The sequence below is a fragment of the Hevea brasiliensis genome, chromosome 6 (genome assembly GCF_030052815.1).
Source record: "Hevea brasiliensis isolate MT/VB/25A 57/8 chromosome 6, ASM3005281v1, whole genome shotgun sequence".
Classification (NCBI taxonomy): Eukaryota; Viridiplantae; Streptophyta; class Magnoliopsida; order Malpighiales; family Euphorbiaceae; genus Hevea; species Hevea brasiliensis.
This window is the reverse complement of record NC_079498.1, coordinates 5,962,772-5,981,949: the sequence shown is the minus strand read 5'-3', so window position 1 is coordinate 5,981,949 and position 19,178 is coordinate 5,962,772. Positions and strand designations below refer to the sequence as shown.

At 34.2% G+C, this 19,178-nt stretch overlaps 1 protein-coding gene across 1 annotated transcript; it reads left to right on the top strand.

Annotated features, from left to right (window-relative positions):
- The first annotated feature begins 13,270 nt into the window (after window positions 1-13,270).
- On the top strand, window positions 13,271-18,917 carry LOC110645511 (ras-related protein RABE1c). The gene is made up of 8 exons (XM_021798713.2): window positions 13,271-13,441; window positions 16,286-16,358; window positions 16,459-16,559; window positions 17,324-17,389; window positions 17,840-17,937; window positions 18,148-18,210; window positions 18,281-18,373; window positions 18,476-18,917. Exons 1-8 carry the CDS (start codon window positions 13,369-13,371, stop codon window positions 18,557-18,559), a joined length of 651 nt encoding a protein of 216 aa, XP_021654405.2. The 5' UTR covers window positions 13,271-13,368; the 3' UTR covers window positions 18,560-18,917.
- The last annotated feature ends 261 nt before the right edge of the window (window positions 18,918-19,178 follow it).

Here is a 19,178-nt window from a genome sequence, read left to right as displayed (position 1 = left end):
AATAAATTTGACTCAATACAACCACAGAAACAGATCAAGTACGTCCTAAGTCGTGCCGAAAATCCGGCAGAGTCTCCCCTGTACCTAGGACCTACCCAACCTGCAAAAGGGCTAAAAAATGCACTTCTATATTCACAATCCATATATCAACAGTTCAATCATATCACACAGCCCCTCCTGGGCCCATCAAATCAATCACCCATCACAATACGCAAAATTTCAATTTAGTCCTTATTATTGATTATTTTTGCAAAAACTGCTCAAATAAGCTCTAAAAATTATAAAACTCTGCCCCGCGGTCCTTAGAAATATTACTAAGCTATTGCAAAAAGAATCGTAATTTTCTAAGCTACCACGAATATTTTATGGATTTTCAATCCTATTTAAGCACTAGAAAATTACGAAAAAGAAAGGTTCGGGTTTACCTTTGCTGATTCCGACTTCGGGAACGCGCTCGGGATGCCTGACAATGGTGGGGTAGCCAAAACCTCGATCCAATTCGGAGACTTTTCCGGTGGTAGTGCATGCGGCAGAAATTCACAGATCCGGACAACTGTCGAATTTCCGCGAATTGAGGATACCTACACGAAGCCCAATAATAATATATAAAAAATCAGAGGTGTTACATTTCATTTTTCAGTCTTCTTAATTTCATATCAGTGATCTCTTCATGTAATTATTTAATTTTTAAAGTTTATTACTTATGAGTCGTTTCATAACTTTAGCTGCTCCATAGGAGCATATTAATTTACTAGGATCTCTTCATATAATCAATTGATTTTTACAGCCTATTACTCATATCTGTGATTTTTTCGATACTTAATTAAATTTAAGACTTATTACTCATATTTGTATCTAAGTAACCTATAACATACTGTAATGCTGGATACACGAGAGTATACTGGTTAGACCTCTATATGTCTACCCTGTATACAATTGTCATGTCAGGTACAAGGCTAGCGGGCATGCATAAAAACAGAAATCATATCAGGCACAATGATCAACGGGCAGGTATAAAGCCAATAGAACAATCATATTAGACATATTTTGTCGATCAATGATTATTCATGTAAAAATCATATCAGTGCATTCTCAGTCTTTTAAAATCATATTAATGCTAAGTAACCTATAATAGTCTATAAAGACTTGATACACGAGAATATTCTATTTTGTATACACCTGTCATATTAGGCACAAAGCCAGCAGGTAGTCTGTTAAATTCAGAAATATAATTAGACACAATGGTCAACGGGCAGACATATAGCCTGTAAAATAATCATATCAAACATATATTGTCAGTCCATGATTTTTCATGTAGGTAATACTGCCATCTGTAATCCCTAATTGGTATGTCAATTGATCCAACTATATACATAAGTCTAAGTATACTTTGGGCAAATTAGTACTATTAAGCATTTATAGTTTTATTATTTCATGCTATGTACTGTTAAGGGTTCATAACATATTGTTATTTCACTTCATATACTATCAATGCTTTATACCATTTTTATGTCATTATAATGGGAACATAGGTCCTAAGTACATATTTATATAACTTATTTATTTATCACTCTCATTATTTTATGTCACGTGCTGTACATATTTACAGTATTGTTATTTCATAAATGATGAAAACATAGGTTCCAAGTGTATTTTCATATGACTTATGTGTTTAACAAATCATTTAGGTAATTTATATTTTATGTATCAACTGATTTCATGTCACCTTGTAGTGGAAAAGTGGGTCCCACATACCTATTTCATGTAATTTAGCATGTAGTGACTTATTAGGGATAAGTCTCTATCAAAAATAATTTATTTCAAGAACCTTTCTTTAGGTTCAGTTTTACTATTTTGACTTTATATATCAAATTGAGCAATTTATGGCCACTGTTTGGCATCATTTCCTTCGTGAAAATTGTTCTTCTATGTCTTGTCTTTATTTTCCTTTTTGAATCATGTCATTTGGATTTGTATAACTCAAGTTATGGTCAAATAATCATAACTGGTTCAGTTGCAAATTCTGGTTCTTAACTAGGCAGTTTTGGTATTACAATTTAACAATTTATTTGAATAGGTTCAAACAACATTTAGGCCTAGTGTTCTTCATAGGATTTATTGTCTTATGTCTTATGGTCAGTCAAAATTTTTAGTTGCAATTTTTCAAGTCATATAGAATTACTTATAGTCACATTATTGGCCAGGACTCAAATGTCTTATATTAACATAATTTCCATTTAGGTTAGTAGTTTTAACCCAAAATTTAAGCTTCTTACATTCATAATTTGAGGTAGGTGCCTAAAACAAAGTTAAAGCCTTATTTCTTAGATTTCTAGACCTATATGGCACATCTCAATTGAAGTTTTTTAGTTGGAGATATGCTTAAAAGACTATTCTGGATTCAATGGTCACTTATGCAAATTTTCAGATTTTGTATGCTGTTTTGACCTAGCTCAATGACTTAATTCTCTTGATTTTTGGGTTTTGGTGAAAATACCAATATTGTAGGTCTATGTCTTATTGAAATTTTGGCACTGATTTCATGTCATTTGGAGTTCTATGGACCAAGTTATGGCCTCTTTGCCAAAACTGGTCAAGTTGCCTAGACAAAGGCAATTCTGGGCTGTATTGTTTATGGACAGTTTTGGTGTCCCGATTTGTGCAAGCAATTTGACTTGGTTAATGGCATTTCTAGGCTTTGTGTTCTTCAAAAAAGTTGTAGCCCTATGTCTAAGCTTTCCAATGGTATAAATTTTAGGTCATTTGAACCTGTCTAGAGTGAGTTATGGCCAAATGAATGAACACTGTTCATTTAGTCAAAATTCTGGGTTCACAATTTGGTAATCCGGATTAGGGCGACATTTAGGTCACTTTTTAGGTAGAATTTAGACATGGTTTCTTCGTGAAAAATGGTACATTTTAGGTCTTATTTTATCTCCAATTGGTTTCATATCAATTGGAGGTACACAAATTCGGTTATAGCTCAAAATATACACTGAATTCAACAAATTTCTCAACCTGTATAAAAGAACACTCCCAAATTGCATTTCTCCAACTCTCAAACTACAATTTTGGCATTCATAGCACTTCTAATATCACCAATTCATTTCAACACAATCAAATTCTAGCAACGTCAATCAAGTCTCAATTTGGTCAATCTCAAGCATATTCACAAAATCCTAATTTATCATCATACCCTAATCCAAGTTTCCCCCAATTTATCATACATATCACTTCTAATACATTTAAGTGTATCAATTAACATCACCAATCCTTATTAGAACTAGGAATTCATCAAATTCTCAAGGGAATTAAGGCTGCCGAAATTAGGCAAATTACACAAGTCTTTAATAATTGTTCAAATCCTAATTCAAATTATCAACCTCAAACATACACATGCCATTAAATTCTAGTACATGTAATTACCGTAATCAATATCACTAATCATCATTTACATGTAAGAATTAATCAAACTCCTATGCTTTTCATGGCAGCTGAATTCAAGGGCTCCCAAATACTCATCAATTTCTTCATATTTCTTATCATATCATCTCGTTACAACCTCAATTCAATGTTTACCTGAGAAAGGAAGAGAAAACTTGCACTAACCTTTAATCAAGACTTTCCCAAGCTTGTAAAACTTCAAGATTTCCCCTTCCTTTTGCTGCCTATATACTGCCCAAGGTGTGAGGATCAACTTTAATGAAGGAATTTGTAAGAATCATGGCATAAAAAGGAAGAGTTGAAGCTTGCATGGAAGAACATTCATGGAGGAATTGAGAGGACAAGGTTCGGCCATGGTGAGAGGAAAAATGAGGAAGATGAGTTAGTGGAGGGATTTGTCTCATATGCCATTTATATACCCCACTAAGGTTATTTAATTATTAATTATAATATTAAAGTTTTCATATTCCAAATAATCCCCTCTATATTTCCTTTAATTACATTGCATATATTGTTTCACACTTTCATGGGGTTTTCAAATTTAAATTTCACTCTTTTTAATGGACATTTAGGTCTAAAGTTAAGTCTAGGCGTCAAATGATCAAAATGCCCCTCTTCGAGTTATAATCACACTTTTTCGGTAATACCGACTAAATCCCTGATCCGACGGTTCTTTTAATTTTTATTTTCATCTATATCGATTAACTAACTTTTCTTTGACATTTTTAATGTCATTTGTACTTTAGTAAACCTTTAATTAAGTCCCGAAAATTATTTTCTAGGGTTCCTGACGGGTTTGAGGTCGTCAACTATCTACGCAATTACTTCCCGGTATGGTCACCCATCGCTAGAACTGTAGCTCATTTAACCTAGTTACATTTCATCTCTTTTATTTTTTCTTGTATTTTCTTATCATTTATTCTATTATTTTATGCTTCCTCGCTATCATTTAAGTATAGTTCCAGACATTTTGGCTATCTGAACAAATATCAGTCGTCGGAATAGTAGGACGTATGGACTACCTACGGTGAGGGTGTTATAATTCTTTCCCTCTAAATAAAATTTCATCCTCGAAATTTATCTAGTGTAAATAATCGAGGAACCGCTAACTCCTTTTCTTTCCGCTTTTTCGTGTTATAATACTTCACTTTCTCTTTAGTCTGTCTTACTAGTCCTAACTTTACAATCTTATCCTTATCTCGATTTACTATCGAAAATACGTAGCTCTATACAATAGTTTCAAGTCGATATCGTAGTTTACAGTTTACGGCACAAACATCGAGAACATTGCGTAGTTACCACAATATGTCCTAATATATCAGATTTTTCCTATACTTATCCTCAATCAGTTCTGTACCCATCTTCTTTCATCTCATATACAGTCTCCTTCTTATTTCTATTCATTATCTTTAACACGATCATTTACGGTTGATAATATATCATCACCTTATGGTCTAAAAGATTAGTGACAAGTACGTCATCTTCTAACCTCTCTATCGGTATCCTCTTTCAACAGAAGGTACAATGCGTATATAAGGATAAATATAATTAGGGTCTATCAATACATATTTAAAGGTATTATAAATAGAAAATATACCTCTGACAACATCTACCAGATTTGGCTCCTCTAGAGCCATAGTGTACATGCAGGGTGCTACTCCAACCTCGGGCTATTCTATAGTCTCAGAAGCCCTCTGTGACATACTAGCTGTCTCTGTGCTATTGGGGCAGACCTCTGAGTCGGCGGTGGAGCTGTGGGAGCACTCCTCTGTGAGCAATCTCTCAAAAAGTGCTCTGTGGACCTACATCTAAAACATCCACCCGTCAGCAATCTACACTCCTCTGTTGCTGCTCCCACAATGTGTACAAACTGGCACCGAGGTTGATCTCCGTGCTATAGGATCCGCAAAACTGCCAATTGATACACTCGTCTGACCTCCTCTCATTGGGGCAAACCGAGACCTCTGCCTCTGTCCTCTGCTCTGAATATGACCCTTAGATCTCCTGGGTCTCTTGCTCTCTATAGCAGCTGTGCTGGATTGGCCAGGTCTAGACCCTCTCTTGCGCTGCCTGTCCCTCTTGGACAGCTCATCATTTCTAACTCTCTCTACTGGGGTCCTATATACTGGTTGGGGAGGTGGTGGTGGTGGTGGCTGTGGCTGTGGAGGTGGCATAGCTCCAATGACCTGACAGAGCAATTGAGTCATCTGCTTTAGGAAGGCTTGCTGTGTCATTCCAAAGGTACCCAACGATGGCTCTACTCTACTGCTACTACACCCTCGACTAGAAGCAGGTGCGGGTGCATGACTCTTTACCTCTTCCTCAGTCGGTCTAGGAGACCCGTGCTCTGATGGATCGGATGCCATCGATCCTATAAAACAAACAAAGAACAGATCTGCATTAGCGTAATCTCGACTCTTATTAAAGGCCCATGTATATAATGCACTCTATCTATTTTTATCTATCTAGGTCTAGGATCGCTTAAACCTTTGCTCTGATATCACTAAATGTGACACTCCTCACTTGTCTACAGTGTAGCCGAGCAAGGTATGCCACATTCGATGCCGAAGCACCCTATCTTATCCTGTCGTATCCATTGTTAATTTTTAAACTTTGTAGAAAACATGTGGTAATATTTTTTTTTTATCACAATTTATTTCTGTGAAAATCATGGCAGAGCCTCCTCTGATTTATTAGCATCTGACGGGTTCCAATAGTTACCTGTTAAAAATAATTTCATATTTATATCATTTTTTCATGTACCATATCATATCATTTCAAAAAAATGAAATTCAGTTCATTTATATGAAAATTTATATACAAAAATTACAAGCTTTATTTACAGTCCAAAATATAAATTTATTTAATTACAATGTTCAAAATTAATATACATTTCATTATATATGAACCAAAATGCAAAACCTAAGTACATGGGCCCTACCAAAAGAAACAATGCTGAGGTGACTCTGAACTTGTAGCAGATCGGGTCAATGTGTAATCAAAGCACTACTGTGGCGACTGCTGGGTCTGGTCTCTAGTATCTACGCGAAAAAACAATCTATCACGCAAAGCATATTGCTTAGTGGTGCATAATTTAAAATAAAAATAATTGAATAATCAAGTATAATTATTTCATATATAATTTCATATAGAGATTCATATTTCATGAACTCTGAGTCAATTACATGTTTACTAACTTTAGAAGCAATTAAACTTGTCGAGATCCTTTTTAATAATTTATTCCATTTTTCAGTCTTCTTAATTTCATATCAGTGGTCTCTTCATGTAATTATTTAATTTTTAAAACTTATTACTTATGAGTCGTTTCATAACTTTAGCTGCTCTATAGGAGCATATTAATTTACTGGGATCTCTTCATATAATCAATTGATTTTTACAGCCTATTACTCATATCTGTGATCTTTTCGATATTTAATTAAATTTAAGACTCATTACTCATATTTATACCTAAGTAACCTATAACATACTGTAATGCTTGATACACGGGAGTATACTGGTTAGACCTTCATATGTCTACCCTGTATACAACTGGCATGTCAGACACAAGGCCAGCAGGCAGGCAGAAAGCTAAAAATCATATCAGGCACAATAGCCAACGGGCAAGCATAAAACCAGTAGAACAATCATATCAGACATATTTTATCGATAAATGATTATTCATGTAAAAATCATATCAGTGCATTCTCAGTCTTTTAAAATCATATCAATGCCAAGTAACCTATAACAGTCTATAAAGACTGGATACACGAGAATATTCTATTCTGTGTACATCTGTCATATCAATGGGCAGACATATAGCCTGTAGAACAATCATATCAAATATATATTGTCAGTCTATGATTTTCCATGTAGGCAGTACTGCTATCTGTAATCCTTAATTGGTATACCAATCGATCCAACTATATACATAAGTTTAGGTATACTTTGAGCAAATTAGTACTATTAAGCACTTATAATTTTATTATTTCATGCTATATACTATTAAGGGTTCATAACATATTGTTATTTTACTTCATGTACTATACATGCTTTATACCATTTTCATGTTATTATAATGGAAACATAGGTCCCCAGTACATATTCATATAATTTATGTATTTATCACTCTCATTATTTTATGTCATGTACTATACATATTTATAGTATTGTTATTTCATATATAATGGAAACATAGGTTTCAAGTGTATTTTCATATGACTTATGTGTTTAATAAATCATTTAGGTAATTTACATTTTATGTATCAAGTGATTTCATGTCACTTTGTAGTGGAAAAGTGGGTTTCACATACCTATTTCATGTAATTTAGCATGTAGTGACTTATTAGGGATAAGTCCCTATAAAAAATAATTTATTTCAAGAACATTTCTTTAAGTTCAATTTTACTGTTTTGAATTTATATATCAAATTGAGCAATTTATGGCCACTATTTGGCCTCACTTCCTTCATGAAAATTGTTCCTCTATGTCTTATCTTTATTTTTCTTTTTTGAATCATGTCATTTAGATTTGTATAACTCAAGTTATGGTCAAATAACCATAACTGGTTCAGTTGTAAATTCTAGTTCTTAACTAGGTAGTTTTGGTATTACATTTTAATAATTTATTTGAACAGGTTCTAGCAATATTTAGGCTTAGTGTTCTTCACAGGATTTGTTGCCTTATGTCTTATGGTTAGTCAAAATTTTTAGTTGTAATTTTTTAAGTCATATAGAATTACTTATAGCCACATTATTGGCCTGGACTCAAATGTCCTATATTAACATTATTTCCATTTAGGTCAGTAGCTTTAACCCAAAATTTAAGCTTCTTACATTCATAATTTGAGGTAGGTGTCTAAAACAAAGTTAAAGCCTTATTTCTTAGATTTCTAGACCTATATGGCACACCTCAATTGAAGTTTTCTAGTGGGAGATATGCTTAAAAGACTATTATGGATTCAATGGACACTTATGTAAATTTCTAGATTTTGTATGCTGTCTTGACCTAGCTAAATGACCTAATTCCCTTGATTTCTGGATTTTGGTCAAGATATCAATATTGTAGGTCTATGTCTTATTGAAATTTTGGCACTGATTTCGGCACTGATTTCATGTCATTTGGAGTTTTATGGACCAAGTTATGGCCTCTTTGCCAAAACTGGTCAAGTTGCCTAGACAAAGGTAATTCTGGGCTGTATTGGTTCTGGATAGTTTTGGTGTCCCAATTTGTACAAGCAATTTGACTTGGTTAATGACATTTCTGGGCTTTGTGTTCTACAAAAAAGTTGTAGCCCTATGTCTAAGCTTTCCAATGATATAAATTTTAGGTCATTTGGACCTGTTTAGAGCGAGTTATGGCCAAATGAATGAACACTGTTCATTTGGTCAAAATTCTGGATTCACAATTTGGTAATCCAGATTAGGGCAACATTTAGGTCATTTTTTAGGCAGAATTTGGATATAATTTCTTCATGAAAAATGGTACATTTTAGGTCTTGTTTTATCTTCAATTGGCCTCAGACCAATTAGAGCCACACAAATTCGGTTATGGCTCAAAATATACACTGAATTTAATAAATTTCTCAATCTGTACAAAATAACACTCCCAAATTGCATTTCTCTAACTCTCAAACTACAATTTTGGCATTTATGGCACTTCTAATATCACCAATTCATTTTAACACAATCAAATTTTAGCAACATCAATCAAGTCTCAATTTGGTCAATCTCAAGCATATTCACAAAATCCTAATTTATCATTATACCCTAATCAAAGTTTCCCCCAATTTATGCATATCACATACATATCACTTCCAATACATTTAAGTGTGTCAATTAACATCACCAATCCTCATTAGAACTAGGAATTCATCAAATTCTCAAGGGAACTAAGGTTGCTGAAATTAGGCAAATTCCACAAGTCTTCAATAATTGTTCAAACCCTAATTCAAATTATTAACCTCAAACATACACATGCCATTAAATTCTAGTACATGTAATTACCTTAATCAACATCACTCATCATCATTTACATGTAAAAATTAATCAAATTCCTATGCTTTTCATGGCTGCCGAATTCAAGGGCTCCCAAATACTCATCAATTTCTTCATATTTCTTATCATATCAACTCATTACAACCTCAATTCAATGTTTACCTAAGAAAGGAAGAGAAAACTTGCACTAACCTTTAATCAATACTTTTCCAAGCTTGTAAAACTTCAAGATTTCCCCTTTCTTTTGCTGTCTATATACTGCCCAAGGTGTGAGGATCAACTTTAATGAAGGAATTTATAAGAATCATGGCATGAAAAGGGAGAATTGAAGCTTGTATGGAAGAACATTCATGGAGGAATTGAGAGGACAAGGTTGGGCCATGGTGAGAGGAAAAATGAGGAAGATGAGTTAGTGGAGGGATTTGTCTCATATGCTATTTATATACCCCACTAAGGTTATTTAATTATTAATTATAATATTAAAGTTTTCATATTCCAAATAATCCCCCCCATATTTCCTTTAATTACATTGCATATATTATTTCATACTTTCATGGGGTTTTCAAATTTTAATTTCACTCTTTTTAATGAACATTTAGGACAAAAGTTAACTCTAGGTGTCAAATGTCTAAAATGTCCTCTTCGGGTTATAATCATACTTTTTCGGTAATACCGACTAAATCCCTGATCCGACGGTTCCTTTAATTTTTATTTTCATATGTACCGATGAACTAAATTTTCTTTGACATTTTTAATGTCATTTGTACTTCAGTAAACCTTTAATTAAGCCCCAAAAATTATTTTCTAGGGTTCCTCGCTGGTCTGGGGTCATCAACTGTCTATGCAGTGACTTTCCAGTACGATCACCCATCGTTAAAACCGCAGCTCATTTAACCTAGTTATATTTTTTCTCTTTTATTTTTCCTTAATTTTTTTTTGTATTTTCTTATCATTTATTCCATCATTTTATGTCTCCTTACTATCATTTAAGTGTAGTTCCATGCATTCTGACTGTCCGAACAAATATCAGTCGTCGAAACAATAGGACGTATGGACTACCTACGGTGAGGGCGTTACAAAGTTCCTGAACAAGAAGTACTTGAACACTAAAATTTGAAGTAATTTTGCATCTTTCAGTGATTTGGACCAATCTTGGATTCTAATTATGATCTGGACTAGAAAAAAAATGTTTTATGTGGAAAAATCATGCTAAGTGAATGGTCTATCTTAGGAAACAAGAACGCTCGACTGGGTTCAATCATCATGCAACTAATTTTGTTGATTGGAAAGTCGGAGAAATCCAATTACTCCCAAAAGAAATGAAGCGAAGGAAGGCCACAATCATGAAAAGGCAGTTTGAAAAAAAAAAAAAAACCTTCCCTTCATTATAATTACGACAACAAGCGTCTAACTTGTTTCCAAATTTGGTCTAACTTGTTTCCAAATTAAATGGATGAGAATGTATTCTTTACATTCTAGGAAAAGTTTCATAAGTTGATAAAATATTAGATTCTCCATTTTCGTATATATATAGCACTCAATAATTACTCCATGAAATGGAGTGGCTTCTCCGTGTTATAGTGCCTTGGGATTGGTGGGTCTGGTGGCAGAATTTCTTGCTTTTGTAGTTGAGAAAATATACTAAACAAGTTATTATAGTTATGAGGAGTGAAAGCTTCCATTTCTTTCATTCATTATCGTTTAGGATTCAATTCAATAGAAAACACTATATTCTTATTTGTTTTAAATAATAAACCCGTAAGATTATCCAAAACAAATTTTAATCTCGATTAGAAATGACAAAAATTTCCGAACACTATCAATTCTGCTCTTATTAATTTTCAACAACCTCGTACGGACTTGATTTGTATAAGACAAAAATGGAAAGACTTTATTCCTGTCTAGGAATCTTGTGATCCGTGTGATCCGTTCTGCACAATAATATATTATTATTTTTTATTAAAAAATAATATATTTTTATATCTAAATATTACAATTTTAATAAAAAATATAAATATATTATTAAAATAATGTGAAAAAACTTATATTTTTAATTATATTTTATTTTTTATTAAATAAATTTATATTATATATTAATAAAATAAAATAAAAAATAAATAAAAAATCCCTCGTGGAAACTCGTCTCATCCCGCATCGTAACAGAGAATGTCCCGCTCGCTTTGATTCTAAACTACTGTGAAACGGGAACGTTAAACAGGAACGGGAGGAACGATCCCGATCCCACCTTCAACTCGCCCGTTGCCATTCCTAATCTCGATGGGCCAAAACTGATACCATGGAACCAGAATACCAAACAAAAGTTGAGCAACTGTTTTGCCATAAGCAAAAGCAAAAGGGAAGAAAAGCATCCCTTATCTAAATTTGCCCTACTGAGATCACATTGTTTGCATTAACATTCTAATCTCACCATCAACTAATCAAGAAAAGCAAAAATTTCCAGGCATTTAGATTAACAAGTCAACACCCATTACTTAAATAAATGAAAAGAAAAAGCTCTAGTAAAATAACTCCAACATCATTCCATGAGGGCTCAGCATTAAGAGAAACAGAAATGAAAAGGCAAACAAATATATAAGTTTTACAATTTACGTATGCTGGAGCCATAAACATCTCATTCTAGCTACCTGTGAATGCCAAAGGGTCCTAAGTTGCCCAACTGATTATATCAAACATGGGATACAACGTCATGGGTCATGACTCCTTATTATGATCTTCATCTCCTTCATCATCACCGTTCGTCTCGCTGCTGTGATTATAGTTTGCCATCATCACAACTTCATGTGGGAATTAAAGTTGCTCACACACACACACACACACACACCCTAAATGGTGGCCATGGATGATTTCTTGCGAAAGAGAATTGAGTAAAGAAGAGATTGCTGGGCTTTAAAGGAATAATAATTTGGTATGTGGAGAGGGGATCTTCCTGAGCATATGCTGATATGCTTTAAGCATTAACTGGCTGACCCATGTCTTTATACTTATAGTTGTTTTTATTATTAATAGTGGGAAAGGTGGGTTGCTACTATAATTAAAGTAGGATTGCCTCAAGCTTGGTTTAGGTGCTAAATAAGATTCATTTAATTTAAGAGATTTTAGCTTAATATGATAGCATATTTATGTTTAATTAATTTTATTTATAATTATTTTTATTTATAAAAGGAATACACAAAGACTGTTAGGATTATATATATGATCTGTATCTCCAATCATGTTTCATAAGCTATTAGAGGCTCAAAATCCAGGTGGGATATAGCAGAAAAGAGTATTTTACTCGTATGTATCCACACATGCCCATAAAAAAGTGGTTGGTTTCTTCCTTGGATTATCTTCAACAATTAGTTTTTTTTATTATTTTTTAAAAATTTTATTGAGGCATATAATGATAACACAGTTGAATCTAGTCAGTTTAACGTTGATTTATTTTGAGAAAAATAATTTATATATAAAAAATATTTTTTTGTAATAATTATTTTTTAAAATATTTTATAAAAATATGTTTAATTATTAAATTATAATGTTAAAACATATATTATTAAAATAAAATAATTAATAATTCCCACATAAAATAATTAATTTAAAAATTTAACCAAAATCAATAGAATTTTGAATCTAACTTAGCCCAAGCCTTAAAATGAACTCAAAGACAAATTAAACCTTAAACCGCCACTCCACCTGACCTGACCAAATCAAAACCAGAACTGAACGAGCCCCAATGGTCCGGTTCCGGTGCTAGCCAGCCACGGCCCGGAGCTATCCCTCTCTCTCTCTCTCTGTCTCTCTCTCTCTCTCCCCTCTAAAATCTCTATGGCCTTTCACATGTGAGCTCTTTGGAGACCTCTCCATCTCCCCTTGACTCTGTTTGTCTATTCCTTGATCTGGTTCCTTTTTTCTACTCGTTGATTTTTCGATGGCTGCTCCACCTGCGAGGGCTCGAGCCGATTACGATTACCTCATAAAGCTTCTCTTGATCGGCGACAGTGGTACAAGATCTCATTGATTTTCCTTTCCTTTGCTTTTCATTTTCTCCACAAGCAAACGGATCGGTTTTTGTTAAAAGTTATGTTAGTTTTAGTTTGCTTTGTTGGTGTTAATATCTCGTCCACTATCTGTTTTCTTGAAGGATTTGATTTGTTACGGCATAGTTCTCCAGCATTATGAGCTTTGTGTTATTGATTTGCATTTTCTTGAACCCTGAGGATGGCAGTTTTGATTTTATTATTCGTTTTCTTGCAAATCAGGTCTCCAAAATGCCTAGAAGTTTGGTCTTTGTTTGAAATGATGCTTCTAAAGCTTTCTTTGTAGTCACATCTGCATTTTTTTTTTCTTAGTTTTGGAAATTGATATGGATTTGGTGTCCAACCGAGCTGAATGACGGAAAAGATCATATAACCGAACTCAACTACCTCAATTAGTTTGAGATCAAGGTTTATTTGTTGTTGTTGTAGTTGTAGTTACTAAAGCGGAGGTAGTGGGGTTGGATAGAAGTATTGAACCTGATGGAAATTATGGAATATTAGAATTTTTTTTCCTTCTTCATTTTCTATTGAGCATTATATTCGCTCACTTCTTTGTTCTCCAAGAAGAATAGGCCTCAATGCTTTAGGTAAGAATATAGTTTGAAATATGTTGATCAAAATTTTGTTGAAAGATGAGCAAGAATGTTTTTTGCTGTTTTAACCAGTCCCAGTGTCCCTGACTCACTGCATAGGTATTTCATGATTTTTTTTTCCTTTGGAGTCATGGTTTGGAAGTGCTTATTTTATATTTTATAGAGTTTCTTTGAGTTCAGGAGGCTCTAATATTTCTCATTATTTGACGAGCAATGAAGGCTTTGATTAGAAAGTGAACAGGATTTCTGTTGTAGAATATCTAATGCCGCAAGAGTTGAGGAGATCTTGCTTCCAACATGAATGGTGGTGTCAGTCTTTGGGTACTTCATTATGCTTTTATTTATGAATTGGGATAATATAATGGTTTTTGGTGTTGGTCTTTGATGGATCTTTTGCTGTTGTATCTGGTAATATTCCATAGGCCACCTTGCTGGATTGGGGTAGTCCAGCTCTTTCTTTGCCTCTTGCTACCTGTCCTTTCTCCTCATTTCTGCTTGAATTCCAAGATTGCGATTAAGTTTTGTTCTGTATTGATATCAAGGTGTATTCCTTGAAATTGTTTGTTGATAAACTAGGTCCATGTGCTTACTTAAACGAACTTCAAAACTCTGCCAGTTATTTGATTGAGCCTTTGAGGATTGAAGATTCTGAGATGAACATCTCATCAGTCAAAATACTTATGCTTCATATTGAACTTGTGATCATGATAAGAATCTCTCTGCTTATGTTTATATTTAGTAGTTACTTTTAACCTGTTGCCTGCATCTCTCTCTTTCATTCAACTTTATACCCTGGTTCTTTGTAACTTGGTCAAAAGCTTATGGAGTTGGCCTTACTAGGAAAATAGAACACGGTTAGTTGGAGCCTTGGAGGTCTTCGAAGTTGGAAATTGTCTGATTTTCAGCATTGCTGATATGTGAAAACTTTGGAATTGGTTATTTTATCGAGCTATTTATGGTGTTTGACAAGTATTTCTACAGAGGTTTATTCTCTGACATTTTCTCTCTTTCCTGTTTTCCCGATTTGGTGACAAGTATAGGTACTTATTCTCTGACGTTTTCCCCCTTTCCTGTTTTGGTTAAAAATAATATACAAGCATACTGAACTGAAAAATGGAAAATAGATAGCTTCATCAGGGCTTCAGAGATGAGATTGGTTAATGCTTCCATAGTGAGAAGAATTAGTTGGCTAGTTAATCATTAGTGGTAAACTTCACATTTATAGATGATTAAGAGCAAAGTTGAAGAGGTGCCACTGTTTGGGGCAGTGGCAAAAATTTTTGGTGTGCAAGTCCAAGGACACATTTTTAGTATTTCAGCCATCTTATGATAAAAATACTGGAAGGTAGTGGCTTCAGGTCTACCCTGAGTATTTTCTTTTGTTAGGATGATAACATGGTAATAGCCTTTAAACTCATTGCTGGAGATTGCATGATCTCCTTACTGGCCTTGCAATTTCTCATCATGTTGGATGAATTGCTATCTTGTGCTCTGATGTGTATATGTTTACTGTTGGATTCGGATTTATTGATTTCTGTAAGGAAACTCTAAGTAATAAAACTAATAATTCAATTGTCATATTAAAGTAAGGGATTTAGGTTGGGCATATATAGGGGAATATGTTAATATCCCACATTGGTTTGGGATAGGGATAATGTGCCTTTTATAAGGCCTTGGGCAATCCTCTCTTGAGCTAGCTTTTAGAGGTGAGTTAGGTTTGGCCTATTTTCTTGAGATGGTATCAAAGCCTCCCCAACCAATGTTGGGCCTCTTATAGGTGTTTCATGCTCCAGGTATTTGGCCCTGGGCGTGAGGGTGGTGGTTTTATCATCCCACATTGGTTTGGGATAAGGGTAATGTTCCCCCTATAAGGCCTTGGACACTCTTACTCCCTTGAGCTAGCTTTTTGAGTGAGTTGGACCTGATCCATTTTCTTAAGAGAATACACTGGTTTAATGTGGTTCAAAAGTTCACCAAACATAAATATCCAGACTCACATGCTTGGTGTGTAATTTATAGTTTTGAACTGTCTGCTGGAGAATGTCTAATCCTATAAGTTCTAGCATGTGCTTCTCATTAATATGTTCTTGTTATATTGCTTTTTTTTTTTTATTGGAAAATTCATGTCCTTTACTGGATTTGCATAATCCTAAGTTTGATCTGCAAGTGACATTGAACTAAATATTTCAATTGTTCTTGTTGTTTAACTTCTCAGGGGTGGGCAAGAGTTGCCTTCTTTTACGCTTCTCAGATGGTTCCTTCACTACTAGTTTTATCACCACCATTGGGTCTGTATTGCCTTAACTATGGCTATGGGATCAAACTGCATTATTTGCTTCCTCTAAGAGGAATTCTCTTGACTTCCCAAGATTACTTTTCCTTATGCAGTATTGATTTCAAGATAAGAACCATTGAGCTTGATGGAAAAAGAATTAAGCTTCAAATTTGGGATACAGCTGGTCAGGAACGGTTCCGAACAATTACAACTGGTAAGTTGTAAGTTTCTGTTATATAGGTAATGGTATTTCAATCTAAGAAATGAGAGATGGTATTTGGGTAAAATCTAGTGTCCTTTTCTCAGGTAGGTAATAATGCATATTCCACATGAAAGAAATTGAATTGGCAGGTGGTTTCTGATATTTATGTTATTTGCCTTGAAGATTTCCAGGTGGAACCAGTCAATTTGATAAACCTAATAAGTTTCATTTTTTTCCTGATTGGAGAAATGGGTCTTTTCTTGTGTGACCCTTCGGAATTTTGGGAAGTAGGGTAGCCTGGAAGAAGTTTAATGGTTGATTATGATTGCTCAAGCTCAGGTCTTAAAAGGGTTTACTTGAATTGAATAGTAAGGTTGAACAATTAATTAGTCAACCTGAGAAATCCTTTAGCCACTTTCTTTTGAGGAATATGCTTTCACATCAGTACTTAAGTGAATGCCTAACTAGAAGTCTGATGCTTGAATGCATTCTCTTTTTAATGGTTACATTTCATGGTATTTCTCTGCTACGGGCCTAGTGCCACCTCTGTGTGGAGAAGATTGTCAAGTGAATTAAATCTTCCCATCAGGCTAATAAATTGTCCTATGCATTTTTATGGGCCTCTCAGTAGGTTTAGATTTAAATTATCTTGTATCTTTGTGGCACTGTTTCCTGAAAGTTGTCTACTTCTTCCTCCTGCATTTGTTTCAAAAGATCATTTTGCAATTCATCTCTCATTTGTTTCCTTGCTCATTCATTCCTCATTGCTTTGACAGCTTACTATCGTGGAGCAATGGGTATTTTGCTAGTGTATGATGTTACTGATGAATCATCTTTCAACAGTAAGTTTCTGTTCTCTTTATCAGGTTGTTTTTGCTTCACCCTGATGTACTGCTTGGATCATTTTTTTCTCTGTATTTATGTATTCGTGTTTAGACCATTCTCATTTGCATAGTCCAATTTCACTTTACAATGAGGTGGATAGTTGGGAAGTTACATCTTGTTTGGTTGGGGGGAACTTAGCTAAGGAACTTCAGGTTCCCTGAAAGTGTGAAAAATCTATCTTGTTTGGTTGTTATTTTATCTCAATTTCCTGGAAAGTCAAGGAAGAAATTTCCCTCTCTTGCCAGGAACTAACTTACCCCTGTGATGGTAAATTACTTTCTGGGAAGTGAACTTCCAGGAACTGAACTTTCCAAGAAGTAAAGAGTTTGAGCCAAGCAATAAACAATTTATACACCTTTTGGTGTCCTTTATTTTTTCTCATAAACGTGGCGTGTCTCCATTTTCAGACATTAAGAATTGGATTCGCAACATTGAACAGCACGCTTCGGATAATGTTAACAAGATATTGGTGGGGAACAAGGCTGACATCGATGAGAGTAAAAGGGTATAATTTTTTTATATTTATTGATTGAAAATGTATGCTTAGATGGCTTTTCATTGCCATTTGACTAATTTTGACTGTTTTTTAGTTGCATGAGCTGAGTTGTTAATATATCCATAACTTTAAGCAGTTAATTTTTCTCTCTTGTTCACACAAATGCAAACCTTCTATAGATTACTTGAAAGTTCATATACCCCATTGTTATTTTCGTAGGCTGTCCCAACATCCAAGGGCCAAGCACTTGCTGATGAGTACGGGATCAAGTTCTTTGAAACTGTAAGTAATGCTTGCAGATTTTGAAGTTAATTGCACAAATTTGGTATTTATTGAAAATTGTGAATTGCAGAGTGCAAAGACAAATCTAAATGTTGAGGAAGTTTTCTTTTCCATAGCAAGGGATATAAAGCAAAGACTTGCTGATACGGACTCAAAGGCTGAGGTATTTTGAATTTCATGCAACTGTTTTGAAGCTAGAAGTTAATAAAAAAAAGAGGGAATAATCTATTTGTTTACCATTTTTTGTTCTTTTTAATTGTTGCAGCCTACAACAATTAAGATCAATCAACCAGACCAGGCTGGTGGGGCTGGTCAGGCTGGCCAAAAATCAGCTTGCTGCGGATCTTAAGAACAAATTATTTTTTAGTAGGGCATTAATTGCAGGTAACACTTTTGTCTGAATAAGGAGGGAATGTATTTAAAAAAAAAAAAGAGAAAAACTAATTCTGATGAAAGGATGATGTGTGCTAGTAAATTATCTGTGTCATTCTTTTTGAACCTGGTTTTAGTGTGTGAAAGGTAGGTTGTTGTTGAAGATTACATTTTTATGGCTTTACAGTTGTGGCACACTCTTTCTTTTCCCCTTCTTGGCCACTGATTTCTTCTTTGTTTGTGATGTACTAGAGATATTGTTAGTTTCTTTGTAATGTGTAAAGACAATTACTAATAGCTTTATTTAGAATATATAAAATATTCTTGAGTTTGAACCTTCTTTGCGCTACAAAAACACCTCAGATCTGTCAGGAAACCTCTTTACATCTCCATTTTAATGCATGCCAAAAAAATAATAGGAAAAATCACTCTCTACTTCACACCATGAAAGGAACAACAAGACTTGATCCGTTTCTCTCTACGGTCGGTTTTTTTTTTTTTTTACTCTATTCTAACCTCGATATTGTGCGGGGAAAAGTCAGTCCCTTGCCCCGAATTGTCGTAACTTACTTGATAATAATATATTATTATTATTA

Bases quoted from the DNA above. Each gene is read 5' to 3' on its own strand.
- LOC110645511 (XM_021798713.2), top strand. From the start codon at position 13,369: ATGGCTGCTCCACCTGCGAGGGCTCGAGCCGATTACGATTACCTCATA. The intron at 16,359-16,458 runs GTCTGTATTGCC...TTCCTTATGCAG, and splicing joins AGTTTTATCACCACCATTGG to TATTGATTTCAAGATAAGAA. The intron at 18,211-18,280 runs GTAAGTAATGCT...TGTGAATTGCAG, and splicing joins GGATCAAGTTCTTTGAAACT to AGTGCAAAGACAAATCTAAA.